General features: G+C 39.4%; 2 protein-coding genes across 2 annotated transcripts; both read left to right on the top strand.

The window, feature by feature from the left end:
• Nucleotides 1-312: 312 nt before the first annotated feature.
• Nucleotides 313-2,346, top strand: LOC107178109 (uncharacterized). Its single transcript, XM_052431265.1, has 3 exons — nucleotides 313-1,814; nucleotides 1,920-2,118; nucleotides 2,212-2,346. The coding sequence occupies exons 1-3, from the start codon at nucleotides 313-315 to the stop codon at nucleotides 2,344-2,346; spliced, it is 1,836 nt and encodes a 611-aa protein (XP_052287225.1).
• Nucleotides 2,347-13,314: 10,968 nt separating this feature from the next.
• Nucleotides 13,315-21,339, top strand: LOC102626827 (pleiotropic drug resistance protein 1-like). Its single transcript, XM_006465356.4, has 24 exons — nucleotides 13,315-13,797; nucleotides 14,677-14,797; nucleotides 14,898-14,986; nucleotides 15,068-15,152; nucleotides 15,265-15,424; nucleotides 15,560-15,636; nucleotides 15,963-16,016; nucleotides 16,116-16,206; nucleotides 16,309-16,610; nucleotides 16,705-16,986; nucleotides 17,072-17,388; nucleotides 17,487-17,647; nucleotides 17,728-17,831; nucleotides 17,908-18,064; nucleotides 18,147-18,242; nucleotides 18,351-18,499; nucleotides 18,613-18,945; nucleotides 19,036-19,326; nucleotides 19,412-19,495; nucleotides 19,609-19,742; nucleotides 19,855-20,082; nucleotides 20,181-20,352; nucleotides 20,437-20,691; nucleotides 20,799-21,339. The coding sequence occupies exons 1-24, from the start codon at nucleotides 13,472-13,474 to the stop codon at nucleotides 21,054-21,056; spliced, it is 4,326 nt and encodes a 1,441-aa protein (XP_006465419.2). The 5' UTR covers nucleotides 13,315-13,471; the 3' UTR covers nucleotides 21,057-21,339.
• Nucleotides 21,340-21,758: the final 419 nt, after the last annotated feature.

The following is a 21,758-nucleotide window of genomic DNA, read 5'->3' as shown; positions in this document are numbered from 1 at the left end:
TGAGCTGGCATCCTCATCACTTAAATGCTTTCATTTTCCCCTTTTCGTTTCAAATCCCTAGACTTACATCTTCATCGTTTTGTTATTCATCTTTCCGTTGTTAACTAACCCCCTCTCAGAACTTTGCTTACACTCCTCGTGTCTGGAGTATCCACTTGCTGGGTTTTTTCTCTATCACGGCCGCGCTATCAGTGCCAATTCAATCTAGGTATTGCTTTTAACTTCTCCTCTGGTTGTTGTTGATTGGGTTCTGTGTTGCCCTTTTTGTGTCCATATACTCGAGTTTTCTTTGTATTCTCTTGGGATTTCGATATGTCAAATCGGAAAAGGAGGTTAATTGTCGATGAGAGTGACGAAGAAGCAGGGGATTCAGACCTTAACTTGTCAATACCCACCGATTTCTTACGTCCCTTGGGTAGTGTAGGCCCCTCCCATGGCAGGGATACTCTTGAGTACCCACGCCCTTTGGCTGTTTCTCCCTCCCCCGAACTAGAGCTTGTAGGGAATAGAGGTGGACCTGCGTTGAGCTCTGGTGAGAACCACAATTCTGGTGGGGTAGAGGTCCCTGAAGAAGTGGGTGATGGTGAGGGAAGCAGTTCCAAGCCGACCCGACCTCCTCAGAAAAGAAACCTTGGCCATAGGGTGGAGACGGATTCTTATCCAATCGATTACATAGCCTGTGCCACCACCCAAACTGATCTGTTCAAGCTTAGGAATCTCTATGACATTCCTGAGGAGGTTCTCCTTGTAGTCCCTGGGAAGGGTGATGTTCCTAGTCGGCCTCCGCGGGGGTATGTGACAATGCACCTGGAGAGTTTCAGACTAGGAGCTCGGCTGCCCTTTCAGCGTTATTTTGCCAAGATACTGGGGGGTATGCACTTGGCCCCAGGTCAGTTACATCCGAATGGGTGGAGGGTTCTCTCAGCTATGTTTGTATTATGGGAGAGGTGTGGATCAGTGTCGAGCTCTGCGAAGAGGAAGCCAATCACCGACTTCCCCTCCTCGTGCAAAAATCAAAAGAACAAATTCTTCTTTGCTGGAGGAAATTGGTGTCCAGCGGCCCACTCGTTGGGTGGTGATATTTACCTTCCAACGCATTTTGTCACCCAAGGTCGTTTATTTTTTGCCTATGTTTTTTTCCAATTGCCACTTATTGGGTTCTTTAACCTTGTTTGTTTTTCAGAATCGTGGGGTTTTATTAAGGATCTTGAAGACCAACCTTTGGTTCAGGTGGAAACTGCTCTGGTGAACGCGTCTACTTGCCAAGACCTCCTATCGCTAACAAACTTGGTCGGTTCGGGCTTGGTAGATATTGCTGCTGGAATGGATAACAAGATCCTCAGCGCGATGAGCAGAACACGTGGTTGGGCTCCAAGCAACTCCAGCAACCCTCCTCCTCCTCCGAAGAAAACCAGCGTCGGTCCTTCCAAGGCTCCTGTTGCTGCTCTACCCCCTCCCCCACCCCGTAAGAGTGGTGGGGAGAAAACTTCCGACAAGAGTCCTGAGGTCAGCTTCCAGTCTGGGGACCGATCTTCTCCTCTACCATCTCGGGATCAAGGTGACTACCTGAGCCCGTATCAGAAGGATTACAAAAAATCGGTGGGGCCCAAGATGGTGAAGGACATCGAGAGTATGAACCTCTCCGAGTTAGCTGCTTCTGTTCAAAGGGTCTCCTTCAGGCTGGCCACCATGGTTTCATGTTACAAGACCGGGTCCGCCCGCCATGAGAGGAAGCTTCAAGCTGACAATCAGGAGTTGAGGAAGAAAGTTGAATATGCTGATCGCTCCAAGGAGAAGCTGGCCGAGCTGAACAAGTAGCTTACGGAGCTGGAGGAGAAAGTTGCGGTTGCTGAGTCCACTTCCTCCAACCTTGAGGGTGAGTTGGGTGATCTGAAGTCCGATCTTCAGGCTACTCAAAGTGAAAGAGATACTCTGAGGACCGCCCTTGAGGGAGAGATCAAATCCCTGAATGAACAGCTGGCTGAGGAGAAAGGCAAATCCGCTGATGTGGATGATCGGCTGGATGCCGAGTATAACTCCGGGGTTGCTTTCAGCTATAAATGCATCATGTCTATGCTTAAGGAAGAATACCCTGAGCTCGACATGAGCAAGCTGGAGGTTGGGGTGGAGAGATATATGGCTGGGGCCGGCCAGGGAGATAAGGAGCAGGGTGAGCAGGAGTAGGTGGAGGCTCCTTTGGATGGGGTGCAGGAGGGGGAAGCTGGGGGACGTGCTTTCGAAGTGGGTCAAGGGTCCGTGCCTCTTCCTCCCGGTATTGCTGATCTCCCACCTCCTGAGACTGCTGATCCTTCAGCTGCTGGAGCCGTTGACTCTCCTAATCTTTAAGTTCATTTTTTGTATAAACTCGCATTTGTTTTGTAAATAATTGAACATTTATAAATTTTTAGATGCTCTCTATTGGCTTTCTTGTCTGGTTTTTGCTCATAGATTGTTTCTGAAAAATAATTGGACAACTTATCTAGTTTTGCCTGCTGGTTCCTTAGTGGACCGAGCAGGAGTAGGCATTTACTTGCCTTAGTAAACTTTTCGTCAAATTAGTTGCTGGTCTTTCGTTAACCGAGCAGAAGCAAGTACTTACTTGCCTTAGTAAAATTTTCATAAAATTAGCTGCTGGCCTTTCGTTGATCGAGTAAAAACAAACACTTACTTGCCTTAGTAAAATTCTCGTAAAATTAGCTGCTGGTCTTTTGTTGACCAAGCAGAAGCATGCACTTACTTGCCTTAGTAAAATTCTCGTAAAATTCACTGCTGGTTTTTTGTTAACCGAACAGAAGCAGGCACTTACTTGCCTTAGTAAAATTCTCATAAAATTAGCTCCTGGTCTTTCGTTGACCGAGCAGAAGCAGTCACTTACTTGCCTTAGCAAAATTTTCGTAAAATTAACTGCTGGTCTTTCGTTGACCGAACAGAAGCAGGCGCTTACTTGCCTTAGTAAAATTCTCATAAAATTAACTGTTGGTCTTTCGTTGACCGAGCAGAAGTAGGCACTTACTTGCCTAAGGGAAATTGTTATTGGGCTCGCTAGCAGGGGGATTTCATGCTGAATTCATCTTTATTTGAACTTTGAATGTATTACAAAAATACATGATATATACATGCGCAACAAGCCATCATGTAGTTAACAGAAATAACTTATCAAAATGAGGATTTAATATAGCACTTTGCTTACTGGAAATACTTCTTCAAGTGCTCGGCGTTCCACGACCTCTTCACGTCTCGTCCATCTTGGTACGCTAACTTATAAGCTCCTGGTCCAGTGGCCCGTATCACCCTGTACGGGCCTTCCCATTTCGGACCAAGAACGCCATGGTTGGGATCCCTGGTGTTTTGGTTCACCTTTCTAAGTACCCAATCTCCTGCTCGAAACTGCCTCACGCGTACATTCTTGTTATAATAACACATGACCCTTTGCTGACACTGGGCCACTTTCTGCGAGGCCCCTTCCCTTTTCTCCTCAAGCAGGTCCAGGCTTAAGCATATCTGCTCGTCGTTTTGCTCCTTAGTGAAATATTCCGTTCGATGTGCCCCCACTCCAATTTCTGCTGGGACTACCGCCTCATGACCAAAAGCTAAAGCGAACGGGGTTTCCCCTGTGGCGGTTTTGTAAGTTGTCCGGTAGGCCCATAATACTCCTGGTAGTTCGTCAACCCAAGCTCCCTTCTTCTCTCCCAATCTAGTTTTCAAGAGCTTCTTTATCACTTTGTTGGCTGCTTCCACTTGTCTGTTTGCCTGGGGATGTGCGGGGGTGCAGAACTTCAGGTCAACCCCCAAATTTCAGCAAAATTCCCTGAAGTTGCTGTTGTCAAACTGCCTCCCATTGTCTGTAATGATGGCATAGGGGATCCCGTATCTGCAGATGATATTCTTCCAAATAAAAACCGTTGTCTTTCTCTCCGTGATTTGGCTGAGAACTCCCACTTCTACCCATTTGGTGAAGTAATCTATTGCCACAATTGCATGTGTCGCCGCTCCTCGGCCCTTAGGTAACGGATCAATCAAGTCGATTCCCCATTGAGCGAAAGGCCACGGGGATGCCATAGTGGTCAGCTTTTCTGGGGGTTGTGCAGGAATTTCAGAGAAGCTTTGGCAGGTTTTACAGTTATTTGCCATCCTTTTCGCATCCTGATGCATGGTCGGCCAGAAGTATCCTTGGCGGAGTGCCTTGAAGGCTAAAGTTCTTGCTCCCGAGTGATTGTCGCATATTCCTTCATGAATCTCCCTTAGTACATAATCTGCCTCCTCCTCATCTAAACATCTCAAAAGGGGCAAGGTGAACCCTCGGCAGTACAGCACCTCATCTAGTAGCGTGTACCTCGCTGCTCGGCATTTTAATTTTCTTGCTTGCCTTTTGTCCCCTGGTAAAACTCCATCGCGGACATATGCGCGAATCGGGTCTATCCAGGATTCTCCAGTGCTTACTCTCATCACTTCTACTTCCTCCCCTATACTTGGCAAGGTTCTTACCTCCAGTGGGACTAACTTAGGTAATTTCAGATCTCCAGTTGCAGCCATTCTAGCCAACATATCAGCTCGGTAATTTTCATTTCGGGATATCTGCTTCACCTCTACCTTATTGAAGAGTTCAACCCTTTGCTTCGCCTTCTTCAAATAAAGCCCCAATTTCTCTTCCCTTACTTGGAATTGATTGCTGAGCTGGTTACATACTAGCTGGGAATCTGCTCGGATTTCTACTCTTTCTGCCCGTAGTGCATGTGCAAGACCGAGCCCAATAATGAAGGCCTCATATTCAGCTTGGTTGTTCGTAAGCTGGAACTCGAACTTTACAGCATATGATACCTCGACACCTTCTGGACTTCGTATTATAACTCCTGCCTCGGATCCATGTTCACCACGTGATCCATCAACCATTACCAGCCATACCCCTTTTTTATCCTCCTGCTCTGCTGGTTGTCCCTTTTGAACCTCTTCCCCTGGTTCAACACAGTCAACTATAAAATCAGCCAGGGCTTGGGCCTTGATTGCTCCTCGGGGCCTGTAGGATAGGTCGAATTCGCTCAGTTCCACGGATCACTTCACTAACCGCCCTGATGCATCTGGTTTTTGGAGCATTTGCCGAAGAGGCTGGTCAGTCATCACAATTATCTGGTGGGCCTGAAAATATGGTCGCAGTTTTCGTGCTGCTGTTATTAACGCCAATGCCCATTTCTCCATCAATGGGTACCTAATTTCTGCGTCTACCAGGGCTTTACTAGTGTAATACACGGGGTGTTGCTTCCCTTCTTCTTCTCGGACTAACACTGAGCTGGTAGCCCATTTTGAGATAGCCAAGTACAAAAACAGCCGGTCACCTTCACTCTCACTCGGAGTTGATAGTAACGGGGCATGGGCTAGATACTCCTTCAGCTGCCCAAACGCCTCATCACATTCTGATGTCCACTCCATCTTCCTCCATTTCTTTATGGTTTGGAAGAAATGGTGGCATTTATCCGTGGCCCGCGAGATGAATCGGTTCAATACTGCCACTTTCCCTGTAAGGCTCTGCACCTCCTTAACTGTTCGGGGGGATCTCATTTCTGTTACTGCCCGTATTTTCTTCGGGTTGGCCTCGATCCCTCGGTGGCTCACTAGGAATCCCAAAAATTTGCCCGAGTTGACCCCAAAAGCACATTTCTCCGGGTTTAGCTTCATTTCATACTTCCTCAGTAATTCAAAGGTTTCTTCCAAGTGTTTCACGTGATCCCTCGGTTCTCTGGACTTTGTTATCATATCGTCCACATATACCTCCATAGTATGACCGATCAAGGGCTTGAAGATCTTGTTCATTAACCTTTGATAAGTAGCTCATGCATTTTTCAGGCCAAAAGGCATCACCCTGTAGCAAAACAAACCCATGTTAGTTATAAAAGTGGTGTTTTCCTCATCCGGCTCGTCCATGGGTATCTGGTTGTATCCTGAAAACGCATCCATGAAGCTGAGCAGACTGTGACCCGCTGTTGAGTCCACCAATTGATCTATCTTTGGTAGGGGAAAACTGTCCTTCGGGCATGCCTTATTAAGATCTGTGAAATCCACACACATTCTCCATTTCCCGTTGGCCTTCTTTACCAATACTACATTGGAAATCCACTCTGGGTACCTAGCCTCCCTTATAAACCCTGCTTTCAACAGTTTCTCCACCTCGGCGTTTATGGCCTCGTACCTTTCCTGGTTAAAGCATCTCATCTTCTGTCTCACCGGTCTCGCCCCCTCCTTGATTGCCAACTTGTGGCAGGCTACCCCGCGATCAATTCCTGGCATATCCTCGTGAAACCAGGCGAATATATCTGCATGAGACTGTAAGCAATTTACCAGCTCGCCTTTTACTGCCCCAACCAATCCTGATCCGATATTCACCACTCTGCTCGGGTTATTTTTGCTTACCGCAACTTCTTCCAGTTTCTCAACAGGCTCTTGGCGGCCCTTTTTAGACTCTCCTCGATTATCTAGAGAAGTAACCTGTAGTGTCTCCTTGGCCACTGTAGCATAACAACTCCTTGCCATCCTCTGGTCGCCTTTTACAACGCCAACCACTCTGTTTACTCTGTATTTTAGTACCAGATAATGCGTAGATACAACGCATTGGCTTATCCTCATGAAGGGTCTCCCCAGTATCATCTGATAAGAGCTTCTTTCCTCTACCACGATAAAATTCAGCATCATCGTTCTTTCAAACGGCTTTGTCCCCACAGTAATTGGGAGTTCGATGATCCCCATGGGAGTTAGCCGTCCCCCTCCAAATCCCTTTAAGGATGTATTTGTCCGTTCTAATTTTAAGTCTGCAATTCCCATATCATATAGGGCCGACTTAAACAAGATGTCAACCGAGCTGCCCGTGTCTACCACTAGTATTCGTCGCAATTCTGTACCAGCCACCATTGCCTTGATCACCAGTGCATCCTCATGAGGATATAAGATACCCTCTTCATCGTCATCTGTCCATATAATGGGAACTTACAGTAATTTTGTCTTCTTGGCTGCTTGCAAATTGAAAAGCACTTCTTTGCTAGTCATGGCGTATCTCTCGTAGTTCTTCCGTGCTCTGTTCGAATCCCCGGCCAATGTTGGCCCTCCTGCTATCACACGGATGGTCGGCTGTTCACGTTCCAGACCCCTTTCAACTCCTTCATCCTGCGTGTATTGTGATTCAATAACAGGGGACACTCCATCTACATACTTATCCAAGTATCGGTTCCTCACTAAATCCTCCACCTGAATCTTCAGGTCACGACATTGGCTGATAGTGTGACCATGAGTGTCGTGGAATTTGCAGAATCTACTCTTATCCCGTCGGTGAGCCGATTTTGTTATAGGGGCTGGCCTCGTCCTTCGATCCTCTCATACAATTCCTCCATGGAGATCTTCAATGGAGTGTACTGTCTATATGCCAAGCTCTGGTCTATCAGCTGAACTGCTCGGCTATCCTGAATGCCATCTCGGGCTGGTATAGTCACTAGCTGATCTGGTTGTCCAGCCCTGGAACCATTTGCATGTAACGCTCTGGGAGTGTTGTGATAAGGGTGGGCAGCCATCCGCCTGAATTCTCGTTGCCGCTCCGGGAACGAGGTGCGCGGAGGTTGGAACTGTTGGGATCTCTGAGCTACGGGGTAAGGGCGGGATCGAGTTGATATTCCGCCCATAACGGAGGATTCCTCAGCTCGCTTTCCCGATCCGCTCCCGTTTGGGGCTCTCTGTTCTTTTCGCCTCAGCTCTTCCAGCTATTCACTCTTTATCATTGCCGATTTCTCCTCTTCGATTTCTATATCTCGCCTCACCTGTTCGTGCCCCGCCGAATAATTCTGCACTAGGGGGCTTCTTAAGTTATACCACAATCGACCGATTTTTACACCTTCTTTTAATCCCCTCAACGCCTGTGGGTGATTAAAAGCTCCCAAATCTAGCACGGCCTGGTGATATCGCTTTACAAAATCCCGGAGGGACTCATGCTCCTCCTGTTTCATCCCCATCAGTTCCATCATGTCGTCCTCTGGGGCTACTGCTCATCGGAACTGTTTGGCCAACTCTTGGCACATGTGCTTGTAACATTTTATACCTCCTGGGGGCAGCTTGCGGTACCATTCTCGGGCTCGTCCCTCGAGTGTCAATGGGAACACCCTGCACCTCTGAGCTGGTGTCAACCCCTGCACCCCCGTCATGTCGTTTAAACGCTCAATATGCACCAGCGGGTTATTTCGACCGGAGTATTTGAGGTCGGGGAGGCAAAAATCTCTTGGGATTACTGTACCCATGATCTCCATTGATAACGGGGATTCTTTATCCAGCATTATCCTCCAGCTCGAGGGCTTTCTCTTGCCCTGTATCTCCTCCATCACCTCCGCCAGTCTGCGTACCTCCCCCTCCAATTCTACTGCACGGTCAGGATCACGTGTAGCTATCTGGTCTCGTTCTAGCTCGACATTGTGCAACCGCTGTCTGAGCTCTCCTTCATCAACACTGCCCCCTCGGCCATTGACTTCCAGTACCCGTCCGGGGAGAGGTTGGTCCCTCCCTTCATCTATTCGTTCTCCTGAAACCCGACCAGTGCTTCTGTGGGGATGCACCCCGTTAGTTTGGTCTGCCGGCAGAGGGATTTCCTCGACTCTACGCCTCCGGAGGCTTAGTTCTGCTCCAACATCATCTCTTCCCACGGGGGTTTCACAATCCCTTCTCCGCTCATCCCTCAGCTCGTGCAATATGGTCGCGAGAGTCTCCATTTGTTTCTCCATCCGCTCTAATCGATCTTGCATCATCCTCTCCCGGGCTTCATTTGTAATTTCCCGAAGAGTGATTGTCTCCCCAGCTTCGTTATCCTCCCTCAAAGCGTCATTCCTTGGCACATCCATATCTAATCGTTCGCTGTTTCTTCGGTAACTACTAATTCGGTGGTAGCTTTTTATCCAGCTCCCCACAGACGGCGCCAAAATGTTGATGCTTAAATCTGCTCGCCCTTGGACCGACCGGATTCTTTCACCAACGTTTGTGTTATCAGTTGTTGCTCGAACCACTGGGGTTGGAATCGCCCTCCTTTCTCTTACTAGACCTGCGTTCACCAAAAACGGATTAGAGACGCCGGTGGTTTTGCCAGCGTAAACCCTCCGATGCCTAAGTTAGCACAAGGTGTTTACGAAAAAACAGCGCAATTTGGATTCAAGAATGGTTTCTAATTTATTCGAATTTTGTAAGAAAAAAGGTCTGATTGCAATTTGGCAGCGTTTTCCCTCTCTCAATTTTTCTGTCCCCTTTCTTCATCGATTTCTTCTTCCTTTATAGCCGCTGTCCCACGTTTTCCTTTACCCTTCATCCCCCCTTCTCCGGGTAGTGGCAGCCCCTCATGGGACTTTAACTGCTACATTGTGGGCAAACGTGGGATCTTGCGTCTCCCGCAACGGTTCTGAGAAAAGCGTAACTACCGTGATTCTGTGGGATCGTGTTCCCGCTTTTTGGGGGATTGGTATCGGCTCGGTATATAACTCTGGTCGGTATATTACCCTGGCCGGTCCTCACCTCTGGTTAGCTCATGTTTATCCTCGTGTTCTGCTCATACAATTTGGCTGAGGTGATCCATGCCGGGGCGGAAATAGCAACATGGCCGACCTGGTGCTTTTATTTACTTAACACCATGTACTCAACACATGTTAGATTTGACACGTTACACTTTTGTTCTAGGATCCAAAATCTTAAGAACATAAGATATTTATTCTAAGATTTTTTATTAATTTATTCTTAGACGTTGTTGGGCCATATTTATTTACACTTTAGTTGATCCGTTCCGTTTTTTGGTCTAACAAGAGGAACACTAAACTCATTTTTCTTTTCCCCCGATTTCACCTTTAACACCCTTTTATTTTAAAACGTGTTAAGCTCTCTCGAAAGTTAACGAAATTTTTGTCAAAATTGCACGATTGACTTTTTTGCGACTAGTAACGCTTCTCCCGTGCTCCGCTTTTTCACACTTGACATTGATGAAAACGAATCTAGAGATGTCAATGAGTTTTGGACGTTTTAATGACAAAAATATAAGATAAAGATTTTGTATGCATTTAAACATGAGAAAAGCATATCAACACTCTAAAATTGGAGATATAGTCGCCATCATCCCATTTTAAAAAATAGATACTAAGACTCCCTTTTGACCATAATATCTTTTACTTTTAGTATCCTAAAAAAATTAACTTTAATATTTTATAATAAATAGAAATATAAAATTAAAATAAATGTAATAATATATACATTTTAAAATAATTTCAATATATAAAAGATATTTTAATATTTTACAAAACCGATTAGATATAGTTTGTTATATTAAAGTAAATTTTATAATAAATAGAAACACAATATTAAAATGAATGTATTAGATTTAAATTATTTTGAATATTATGTAAAATAATAATTTCAACATTATTATTATTTGAGATTTTTTTAAACTGTAAAATGTATTTAATACAAATATTTATTTAAAATCTCTACAGTAAATAAAATAATATTAAAATAAATATAATAATTTACATATTTAAATTTATTAAAAAATTAAAAATTTTAATATTGTTAGTCTATTGTATAGATTACATTATTTATATAATATTTGTATTCGTTAAAAAATTTTAAAGTCAATTTTTTTAGGATAATAGATTATAGTAAAAAGGGAGTCTTTGTGTTTCTTTTTAAAAACTTGGGGGAATTGATAATTATTTTTTTTAAATCTTGGGGGTGTAAATATCCTCTTCGCTTTAAATGCGCAAAATTTGCAAGTGCAATTCATCTTTCACGTATGATTAAATGTAAAATAAAGACTTTTAAATAAAATTTGGCGGAACAATGGAAAATTTAATGTAATAAAAAATAATTATGACATCTTGTTAGAGGAGATATAATAAAGTTTATTCCCCAAAGTAAACTAAGAATGATTAATAATCAAAAAAGATTTTCTCTTTTATTCAATTTAACATTATAATTATTATTCATGTAAAACATATTTCCTACTACGGAAAAACATTGAATACAAATGGAAATAAATATCTGATTAGGAATACTACTTTTATTTATTTAAATTTTCAAATGAAAATAAAAAATAATTTAAATGTTTCTTCTAATAGAATTTTGTATTGATTAATATATGAACATACAAAAAAATTAATTTGAAAAGAAATAACAAGTTCACAACTATTATATACAATAATAAGTTAAAATAATTGATAAAATTTTTAATTCCCTTACAAATTAACATTGAAAATTTAAAAATTATTATTATTTTTTATACATTTTTTTTCATTTATTAGACTTTTCTGTATTCATTAACGGTAAAATTGAAAAATAATAAAAGATTTGAGAAAGAGGGATGTTTGAGGGATTTTATAAACTATAACAATATAATGATTTATTACACCAAACTATAGAGATGTAAATAGCTAGTTTAGTAATAAGAATGGGCTGTTGTAATTTAAAAGTTACAGTTCTAGCACTTGATAGGTTGATGATGTGCTTCAGAAGATAAGTTAATTTTTATTTTATGTTTATATGATGAAAAACCTATAATATTTTAACCATTTTTTTAAAAAATATTATTCAAGCACATAATCAATCTTTATTTCACAACTATAACATTTCCATAGCAATTGTGGCTTGTAAGCCACTACACAACAATATCAAATAGGCCAATACCAATCAGAACCTAAGATGGAAACCTTAGTAGTTATGCATAAAGACAGTGTAAGATTACAATGAGTAACCAAATCTTGTTTAAGCACACAATCAATCTTTATTTCACAACTACGACATTTCCACAACAATTGTGCCTTCTAAACCACTACACAACAATATCAAATAGGTCAACACTAAATGGAACCTAAGATGGAAACCTTAGTAGATATGCATAAAGATGGTGTAAGGTTAAGATGAGTAACCAAATCCCTCTCTCGTTACCAAACTTTGTTAAACCAAGACAAAGCCCACACATTTTGAATAAGTAATAATTTAGTAATGCTATGCCTTTTAAAATAATTGATGTATTGTAAAAATAATCGATTATAAACAGAATCAATTAAATGTTTACTATAATTTATTTTTAAAAATACTGTAAGTTTTAAAATCAATTGTATGTGTTTGATAAATCTTAGTGTTAAGTTACTGTAACAATGTAATATTTTCTATATATATATATAGAGAGAGAGAGAGAGAGAGAGAGAGAAAGAAATTTTTTTATTTTGTATATATAATAATTGCTAACTAAAATTTTTTTGTGTTATTAATTTTATTTCTTTTATTTTGTTATCTCAAATATAAATTAGTAATAATAATAATAATCTCTTTAAATTTAATGATTTTATTTCCTAATTTGAATAAGAATAATTTCTGGGTTCTATAATAAATATGTGAAAATATTTGGAATTGTATTAAATATAAAACTAATTCTCAAAATTAGATTTTGAAAAATTACTCATTTCTTACTTTACAAAATTTGCTTTAAAATAGAATTAATTTGACAAAAATAACTTTTAAAAAAAATTACAAAACATTAAAATTAATTTTTAATATTCAAAATCACTTTTAATCCTCACTCCGGTTGTTGATGGCGATGCAAGGGCGATGTTAACAATAACTTGAACAATGTTAACACAGGACGCAATGGGGTTGATGCAACACCGCACAATTCAACTTCTAATCGCTCAAAATTGATGTGGTTATTAATTTTAAGCTAAGGTTCCCTGTTTAATAATTGAGTCGGTTCAAGTCTAAAGTTTCTGACACCATTTATAATTCATTTATGACACGAATAATTATCGGATTAATTATATTATAGTGATTTATCTGTAATTCTTTTTTTTTTAATTTGTAAAGACTTATTTCTTATTCAACAAAACTGCATTTTATTTTTCATTCTTTAAATCATTTGATTTTATTTTAAATGAAATTGATTAGAATTTAAATAGGCAGTACTACAAATTAAAATTTCCAGAAAATATATTAAAAACATGTTCAAAAGGTAGTTCTCAAAGAAATATAAATTTGTAAAGACTTATTTCTTATTCAACAAAACTGCATTTTATTTTTCATTTTTTAAATCATTTGATTATATTTTAAATGAAATTGATTAGAATTTAAATAGGCAGCACTACAAATTAAAATTTCCAGAAAGTATATTAAAAACATGTTCAAAAGGTAGTTCTCAAAAAAATATAAAAGTTATGTTAAATGCGCTACATGATTATTTTATGATTACAGCCGACGCTGCCATATGCCGGTCCATTTGTGCTTCTCGATGACAGGATGAAATATATAAACATATGCTGACTTGATACGCCATGCCATTTATAGTAAGAGATAACATTGCTCAGTCAAATTAGCTGATACACAATATTTTTGAGCTTGAATTTCTCTTTGTCGAATTCAATAAAAGAGAGAAAAGCACCTGCTGGTTTTCGTTGTTTTCATCACTGACTGATCATTCCGAGTTGCAATGGAGGAGAGCCATGAAATTTACCTGGCCAGTACTACTTCGCATAGGAGTCATTCTAGATGGAGAACAGGTTCAGTGGGTGCATTTTCGATGTCTTCAAGGGAAGAAGATGACGAGGAGGCTTTAAAATGGGCTGCTATTGAGAAATTGCCTACTTACAATCGTTTGAAGAAAGGGTTACTAACTACTTCACAAGGTGAAGCTTTTGAAGTTGATGTTTCTAATCTTGGACTCCAAGAAAGGCAGAGGTTGATCAATAAGTTGGTGACAGTCACTGAAGTTGATAATGAGAAGTTCTTGTTAAAGCTCAAGAATCGTATTGAGAGGTAATAAGCTTATCTATTATTTTTGTTCTCTTCTCTAATTTTTTTTTTTTTTTACATTAATAACTCAAGCATTCATCAAGCTCAAATCCTGGACTCGAGCCTTAAGAAGACTTATTCTAACCACTAGAACTAAACCTTAATTTACCCTTCTTTCAAGTCATATTATTTATATTACAATAATTAAGCTATATATAGAGAAAGGACATTTTTGGATAAATTAATATTCACATGCTTTATTTTAATATTATTTAAAGAGCATTGATATTTGAACACCATAAGACACTACCAAGACAGAAATAGATAGTTACAGTGGCACTTTAACATATTAAATAGTAATGTTGGTCGTATTCCTGGTGGTCAAATATTACTTAAAATTTTGAAAAATGAGAAGGGAGCGAGGCTGCACAAAATCACAGCCCATCTCTCTCATCCGCTGCCCTGTACCCGCTAAAAATCTTTCAGCTTGAGTGTTTCACCAAACACTACCAACTTTTACAGCCACTAAAAATCAATTTTTACTCTCTGTTAAAACTCGAGCTCGGGTGTGCATGCATGAACTTTGTTTACGGCTACTGCTGATGTTTCTATCAAATGTTCCCAACAGTTGGGTTTAGTAAGTAGTATGTTGACTGCCTAATTCATTTCTGATTTTCCGCTCGGCGCCCTCTTCTCAGCAAAAGTTGGGACTTTATTTCCTTCACAATTATAAACTTGGGTAGGGAAAAAAATCTCCCTCACTGAACTAAATATTCTTCAAAATTACTAAGAACAGAAATCTGAACCATGCTTTTAGTAAACTTGATATGGAGTCATTTTAATAAAATTCTGTTTAAAAGAAAATTCTGATTTTTCATTTTTCTTTGATTATATTCGTCTCAGAGTTGGAATAGTGCTTCCAACAGTGGAAGTTCGATTTGAACATTTGACTATTGAAGCAGAAGCATTTTTAGCAAGTAAAGCCTTGCCATCATTCACTAAATTCTTTACCACCATCTTTGAGGTAGCATTACTCTTCCAATATATATCACGAATTGTTTAAAATTTAATTGTAATTTGTTAATTTCTCGGCCCGAATTTTAATATTTTGTATGCGCTTGAAGGATTTGTTGAACTATCTCCACATTCTTCCGAGTACAAAGAAACACTTGACAATCCTCAAGGACGTCAGTGGAATCGTAAAGCCAGGCAGGTGAGAATCGAATTCCTATTGTTTGTCATTGAATATTCTGTTGGTAGTAATAACAAATTGTGCTTTTTTCTTTTGTTGCAGATTGACGTTGCTTTTGGGTCCCCCAAGTTCTGGAAAGACCACTTTGTTGTTGGCATTGGCCGGGAAACTTGATCCTAGTCTAAAGGTGATTATATAGTTAAAAGCTCTAATTATTTTAGAGGGGTTTGGCTTTTAGCATTGTAAAGTTCACACTTTGGTTTTATCTCTGATTGGAGAATCGAAATGTCTCTTTATAGGTTTCTGGTAGGGTGACATATAATGGACACAACATGGATGAGTTTGTGCCTGAGAGAACAGCTGCTTACATCAGTCAACATGATAATCATATAGGCGAAATGACTGTGAGGGAAACCTTGGCCTTCGCTGCTAGATGCCAGGGGGTTGGAACTCGTTACGGTAGGTTTCTGATATTTTCTTTTATTTCTTTACTTCTTTTATTTTAGCTTTGTTCAACTATAGAATTCAGACGGTAGCATGCAATTTTTTTGATATGGTGTAAGCATTAAATGTCTTTGAGTTTGGGAAATGCAGAAATGTTAACTGAGTTATCCAGAAGAGAGAAGGCAGCAGGTATCAAGCCTGATCCTGATATTGATGTCTTCATGAAGGTAAGAGAAGCTGAAGACTGTTTGAAGGATCTGTAACCAAATTGATTCCGGGAAGAAAAAATATTTAATAATAAAATTTGGAGAAAGATGTGTTTTCAGTTTTAATCCTGGGCTTCAGTCAGGTGTTTCTATGGCTTAAAATCATTGTACTTGAACATTGATGTTCAACTCTTTATGACATTTTCTTGAATTAGATCAGTTTTAAGCTTGGTATTTTACCTTTCCCCACTAGAAAATAGAGTTGCATCAGAATCAACCTTATAAGATAGATTTGAACTCTTGGTGATTGAATATCATATATTTTTCTGTGAATTCTCATGTCTCAGGCAGCATCAACTGAAGGCGAAGAAGCCAATGTGATAACTGATTATTATCTAAAGGTATCATTATTATGAATCACCCTATAAACTAATAGTGAATTTTTCTCAAGAATAATAACTAAAGTCACTTGTTTGAATGTTTTCATCATAAATATATAGGTTCTGGGACTGGATATCTGTGCAGATACCATGGTAGGGGATGAAATGAGAAGAGGTGTATCAGGAGGACAAAAAAAGCGTGTCACAACTGGTAAATACATAACTCTATAAATTCATTTATATTGTTCACAATGATTTCAAAAAAAATTCTCTTTTTATTCAAACAAATTACAATTTGTATTTCAAATTATAGGTGAAATGATGGTTGGTCCAGCGTTGGCACTATTTATGGATGAGATTTCCACTGGTTTGGACAGCTCAACGACTTTCCAGATTGTTAATTGTTTCAAGCAAAATATTCACATCAATAGTGGAACTGCTGTGATATCTCTCCTACAGCCAGCACCAGAAACTTATAATTTATTTGATGATATTATCCTTCTATCTGATGGGCAGATTGTATACCAGGGTCCCCGCGAACTGGTGCTAGAGTTTTTTGAATCTATGGGCTTTAAATGCCCCAAGAGGAAAGGCGTGGCTGACTTCTTGCAAGAAGTATACGCTAATAGAGCTCTTACTATAGTATTTCTTTTTCTTAATATTTTTAATAAACATCCTGTGGCTTATCTTTACAAATAATATGTTGTAGGTAACATCAAAGAAAGATCAAGAGCAGTATTGGGCACATAAAGACAGGCCATACAGGTTTGTTAAAGTCCAGGAATTCGTTGCGGCATTCCAATCATTCCATGTGGGACAGAAACTTTCTGATGAGCTTCAGACTCCATTTGATAAGAGCAAGAGCCACCGAGCTGCTTTGACCACAGAAGTTTATGGTGTTGGCAAGAGGGAGTTGTTGAAAGCTTGCACCTCAAGAGAACTCTTGCTGATGAAGAGGAACTCATTTGTCTACATCTTCAAGCTCATTCAAGTAAGTATCAACTTAAATTTTTAGTTGTTTTAGTCATTTCTTTATGTGATAAGGATTATTGATTAATTTTTTCCCCTGCTATTAGATCGGATCTATCACATTGGTCTATATGACACTCTTCTTCAGAACAAAGATGCACAAAGATTCAGTAACTGATGGTGGAATTTATGCTGGTGCCTTGTTCTTCGCCATTGTGATGGCCTTGTTCAGTGGATTTGCAGAGATTTCTATGACCATAGTAAAGCTTCCTGTCTTCTATAAGCAAAGAGATTTCAAATTCTTTCCTCCATGGGCATATGCTATTCCCTCATGGATCCTCAAGATCCCTATCTCGTTTCTGGAGCCTGCTGTTTGGGTATTCTTGTCATATTATGTAATTGGGTATGATCCCAATGCAGGAAGGTAGAAAGAAAACAAACAAAATTCTCTAGTAACTACTGAAGTTTTTATTGTACGATATCTTTATCCATCTAGTTTATATAATGATTTTCTTGTTGCAGGTTTTTTAAGCAGTACTTGCTCCTCTTGGCTTTTAACCAGATGATTTCTGGATTGTTTAGATTCCTTGGAGCAATAGGCAGGAACCTGGTTGTTGCTTACACTTTTGGTTCATTTGCAGTACTCGTGCTTTTGGCTTTGGGAGGCTTCGTCCTTTCACGAGGTACAAATAGTGTACAAGTAAAAGAGACTATATTAGCTTCTTTTATCATAATTTAACAATTTCTTTGTTTCATACTCCAGAGGAAGTTAAAAAATGGTGGAAATGGGCTTACTGGAGTTCTCCTGTGATGTACGCACAGAATGCAATTTTGGCAAATGAATTTCTTGGGCACAGTTGGAAAAAGGTAATTATTTGAAAGATTTGAGTTTTTTTTTTTTTGGTTAGTGACATACTCATGTCTGTGATTTTCCATCTCATAGTTTACTCCAACTTCAACTGAATCGCTTGGAGTTCAAGTTTTGGAGTCTCGTGAGTTCTTCGCCCATGCATATTGGTATTGGCTTGGATTAGGGGCTTTGTTTGGTTTCATACTACTGTTGAACCTTGGTTTCGCCTTGGCTCTTACTTTCCTTAACCGTGTGTACCTTTACCTTGTTCACTTATATTACTCCTAAAGCAGTCAATTTATGTCCTAATTTCATGCAAAAATATGTTGTAGAGTTTGAGAAGCCTCGGGCTGTAATAACAGAGGAATTTGAAAGTGATGAGCAAGATAACAGAATTGGAGGAACTGTTCAGTTATCAAACTGTGGAGGTAGTTCTAGTTACAAGACATGCTTATGTTATAAAACTATTTCATTTGAGAAAGAACGAGTTATCTTTTAACTTTCTTCTTATGCTAAAAATTATTTTAAACACGTAGAGAGTGGAAATGACAATAGGGAAAGAAACTCCTCCTCATCCCTTACAGAAGCAGAGGCCAGTCATCCAAAGAAAAGAGGAATGGTTCTTCCATTTGAACCTTATTCCCTTACCTTTGATGAGGTTGTATACTCCGTTGACATGCCACAGGTAATATTAATTTAAAAGTTAATTAGGTAATATTTAGAGAGTTCGATAATATATTGTTTTATTACAACGTATGTCCTGGCATGATCAACAATTAATTTGATTTTACTTTGCAGCAAATGAAACTTCAAGGAGTTCCTGAAGATAAATTAGTGCTTTTGAATGGTGTGAGCGGTGCTTTTCGGCCTGGTGTACTAACCGCTTTAATGGGTGTCAGTGGTGCTGGTAAAACTACTTTGATGGATGTATTGGCTGGCAGGAAAACGGGTGGATATATTACTGGGGATATAAGAATATCTGGTTACCCAAAGAAGCAAGAAACGTTTGCTCGTATTTCAGGATACTGTGAGCAAAATGACATCCACTCTCCTTTTGTTACTATATATGAGTCCTTGTTCTATTCGGCCTGGCTACGTTTACCACCTGAAGTTAATTCTGAAACCAGAAAGGTTGGTACTGAAATCAGCTGGAGTGTTGATTCCCAAAATACATTCTTGGTAATGGTCATACCAATTTTTAGTTTTACCCTTCAATTACAGATGTTTATTGAGGAAGTCATGGAGCTTGTGGAGCTGAAACCATTGAGACAGTCACTGGTTGGTTTGCCTGGTGTAAACGGTCTGTCAACAGAGCAGCGTAAGAGACTTACCATCGCGGTTGAGCTGGTGGCTAACCCGTCCATCATATTTATGGATGAGCCAACCTCAGGGCTGGATGCGAGGGCTGCTGCAATTGTTATGAGAACTGTTAGAAACACAGTGGACACTGGAAGAACAGTAGTGTGCACCATTCATCAACCAAGCATTGACATATTTGAAGCATTTGATGAGGTAAGAAAGAAATCTTGATTAAAATTGCATAAAATTATTTTTCTCCAGTGTCTCCTGATTACAGTGGTTCAACAATGCATTGCAGCTATTCCTAATGAAGCGCGGGGGACGTGAAGTTTATGTTGGGCCACTGGGTCACCATTCTTGCCATCTTATCAGCTATTTTGAAGTATGTCCCGATGCACACTTTCATATTACAACGGAAGTCTAACTTGAATATCATTCTTCTTACTTAAATATCACTCTGAAACTAGTTAATGCATGTGTATTTGCATTTTCAAGGCAATTCCTGGAGTCGAGAAAATTAAAGATGGTTATAATCCAGCAACTTGGATGCTGGAAGTTTCGGCATCATCGCAAGAAGTAGCTTTGGGGGTTGATTTTTGTGATATTTACAAACGCTCAGAGTTGTGTAGGTATGTTTACGATTTGCTGCTAGGCAACATAGCCTATAGAACAAAATCCATTCAACACTGCCAACGCATTTGTTTAACTGAAAATTAACGTTGATGTATGGATATGTATCAGGAGAAACAAATTACTCATTGAAGATTTAAGCAAGCCTGCTCCAGGTTCAAAGGACCTCCATTTTGCTACCCAGTACTCTCAGTCAGCTTTCTCCCAATTTATGGCTTGCTTATGGAAGCAACACTGGTCATACTGGCGAAATCCAGCATACACTGCTGTTAGATTCCTTTTTACTACTTTTATAGCATTGTTGCTGGGTTCAATTTTTTGGGACTTGGGTGGTAAAACGTGAGTTACAACTAGATGTCTGCTTATATTTAAATGTTATTCATAATTCTTCTTGTTTCATCTGCCTTTGTTCTTAATTCTCACTTTTCAATTTATAGGGAAAAGAGGCAAGATCTGTCTAATGCAATGGGTTCCATGTTTACTGCACTTATCTTCCTCGGCTTTGAATATTGTATATCAGTGCAGCCAGTAGTATTTGTTGAAAGGATGGTCTTTTACAGAGAAGTAGCCGCCGGCATGTTTTCGGGCATTCCATGGGCTTTAGCACAAGTAATCATTTGACACATTAAACGTATATTTGAAATGTTAAAAGAAATGTGTTTCATTATTGATTTTTGATTTTCTTTCCTGCAGATTATGATTGAGATTCCTTATGTGTTTGTTCAGTCATTAATTTACAGTTCTATAGTGTATGCTATGATGTCATTTGACTGGACAGCTGCAAAGTTCTTTTGGTATATATTCTACATGTACTTCGCATTATTGTTCTTCACCTTATATGGCATGACGGCTGTGGCTGTGACACCAACCCACCACATTGCTTCCATTGTTTCGACTTTATTTTTTGGATTGTGGCTCCTCTTTTCCGGATTTATTATCCCAAGACCCGTAAGTATTAATTGTCTTCCCATTTCAATTTTATATGCTAGATTTTTCTAACTTACAGATATTTTGCTACTAATTCTTTTCTCATCTTTCAACTTGTCAAACAACAGAGGATTCCAATATGGTGGAGATGGTACTACTGGGCAAACCCTATAGCTTGGACCCTGTATGGATTGATTGCTTCGCAATATGGGGATGTGGAGGACAAAATAGAAACTGGTGAAACAGTGAAACATTTTCTTAGAGATTATTATGGTTTCAAACATAGCTTTTTGGGAGCAGTCGCAGGTGTTCTTATTGCCTTTGCAGCGCTCTTTGGAATTCTCTTTCCCCTAGGAATTAAGCAATTTAATTTCCAGAGGCGATAGGAATTTGATTTGGCTTTGAAGATCAAGTCTGGCTTAATGGAACATGTACTGCTATCAAACATTCTAAGGCACACGGAGGAATCGTGTCGCAGATGCCTTAACTAATCCCGGTCTTTCAGTTTCCTGAGTTTACCTGTTGGTACCTTTTTCCCCCAGTTTTCATATAGCAATAACATCAAGTTCTTTTTATTAGGGGACAGCACATCTAGCCTTTCTGCATTTTATAAGTTTACTCTTTTTGCCTGCGGTTGTTATTTGTTCGATATTCAAATGTTGTTTCTTTCTTCATAATAAAAATAGTAGTGTGCAGAAAATAAATAAAAGAAATCTGTGATTAATTAATGTGACTAAAAAGGATCATGTTTAACTAAGTCAAATCAACAAATTTGTAACTTAGCATGTGAAAATCCACATTCTTGCTCTTCCAATTGCATCTAAATTATTGATTTCCTTTGTTAAAAAAAATTAAATAAGTCAGGCCGCACAGTTGACATTATTGTATCCTCCTCCATCATGAAGTTTTGTCTAATAAATCGATCTTTCCAATATCCTATTTCTTTATTAATAAGATCAGCAACCAAGATTTAAGAAGCAATAGCTGCGGAGAGAATGAATCGAATGTGCTGTGAGCCTGTAAACCCAAATTGCTTTCCATAAATAGCAAAACACACATACTTAATTCTTCATTTTTACCCAGATGTA

This window comes from Citrus sinensis, chromosome 7 (assembly GCF_022201045.2).
Source record: "Citrus sinensis cultivar Valencia sweet orange chromosome 7, DVS_A1.0, whole genome shotgun sequence".
Taxonomy (NCBI): Eukaryota; Viridiplantae; Streptophyta; class Magnoliopsida; order Sapindales; family Rutaceae; genus Citrus; species Citrus sinensis.
Note: the sequence above shows the minus strand (reverse complement) of the source record. Positions and strands in the feature narration are given on the sequence as shown.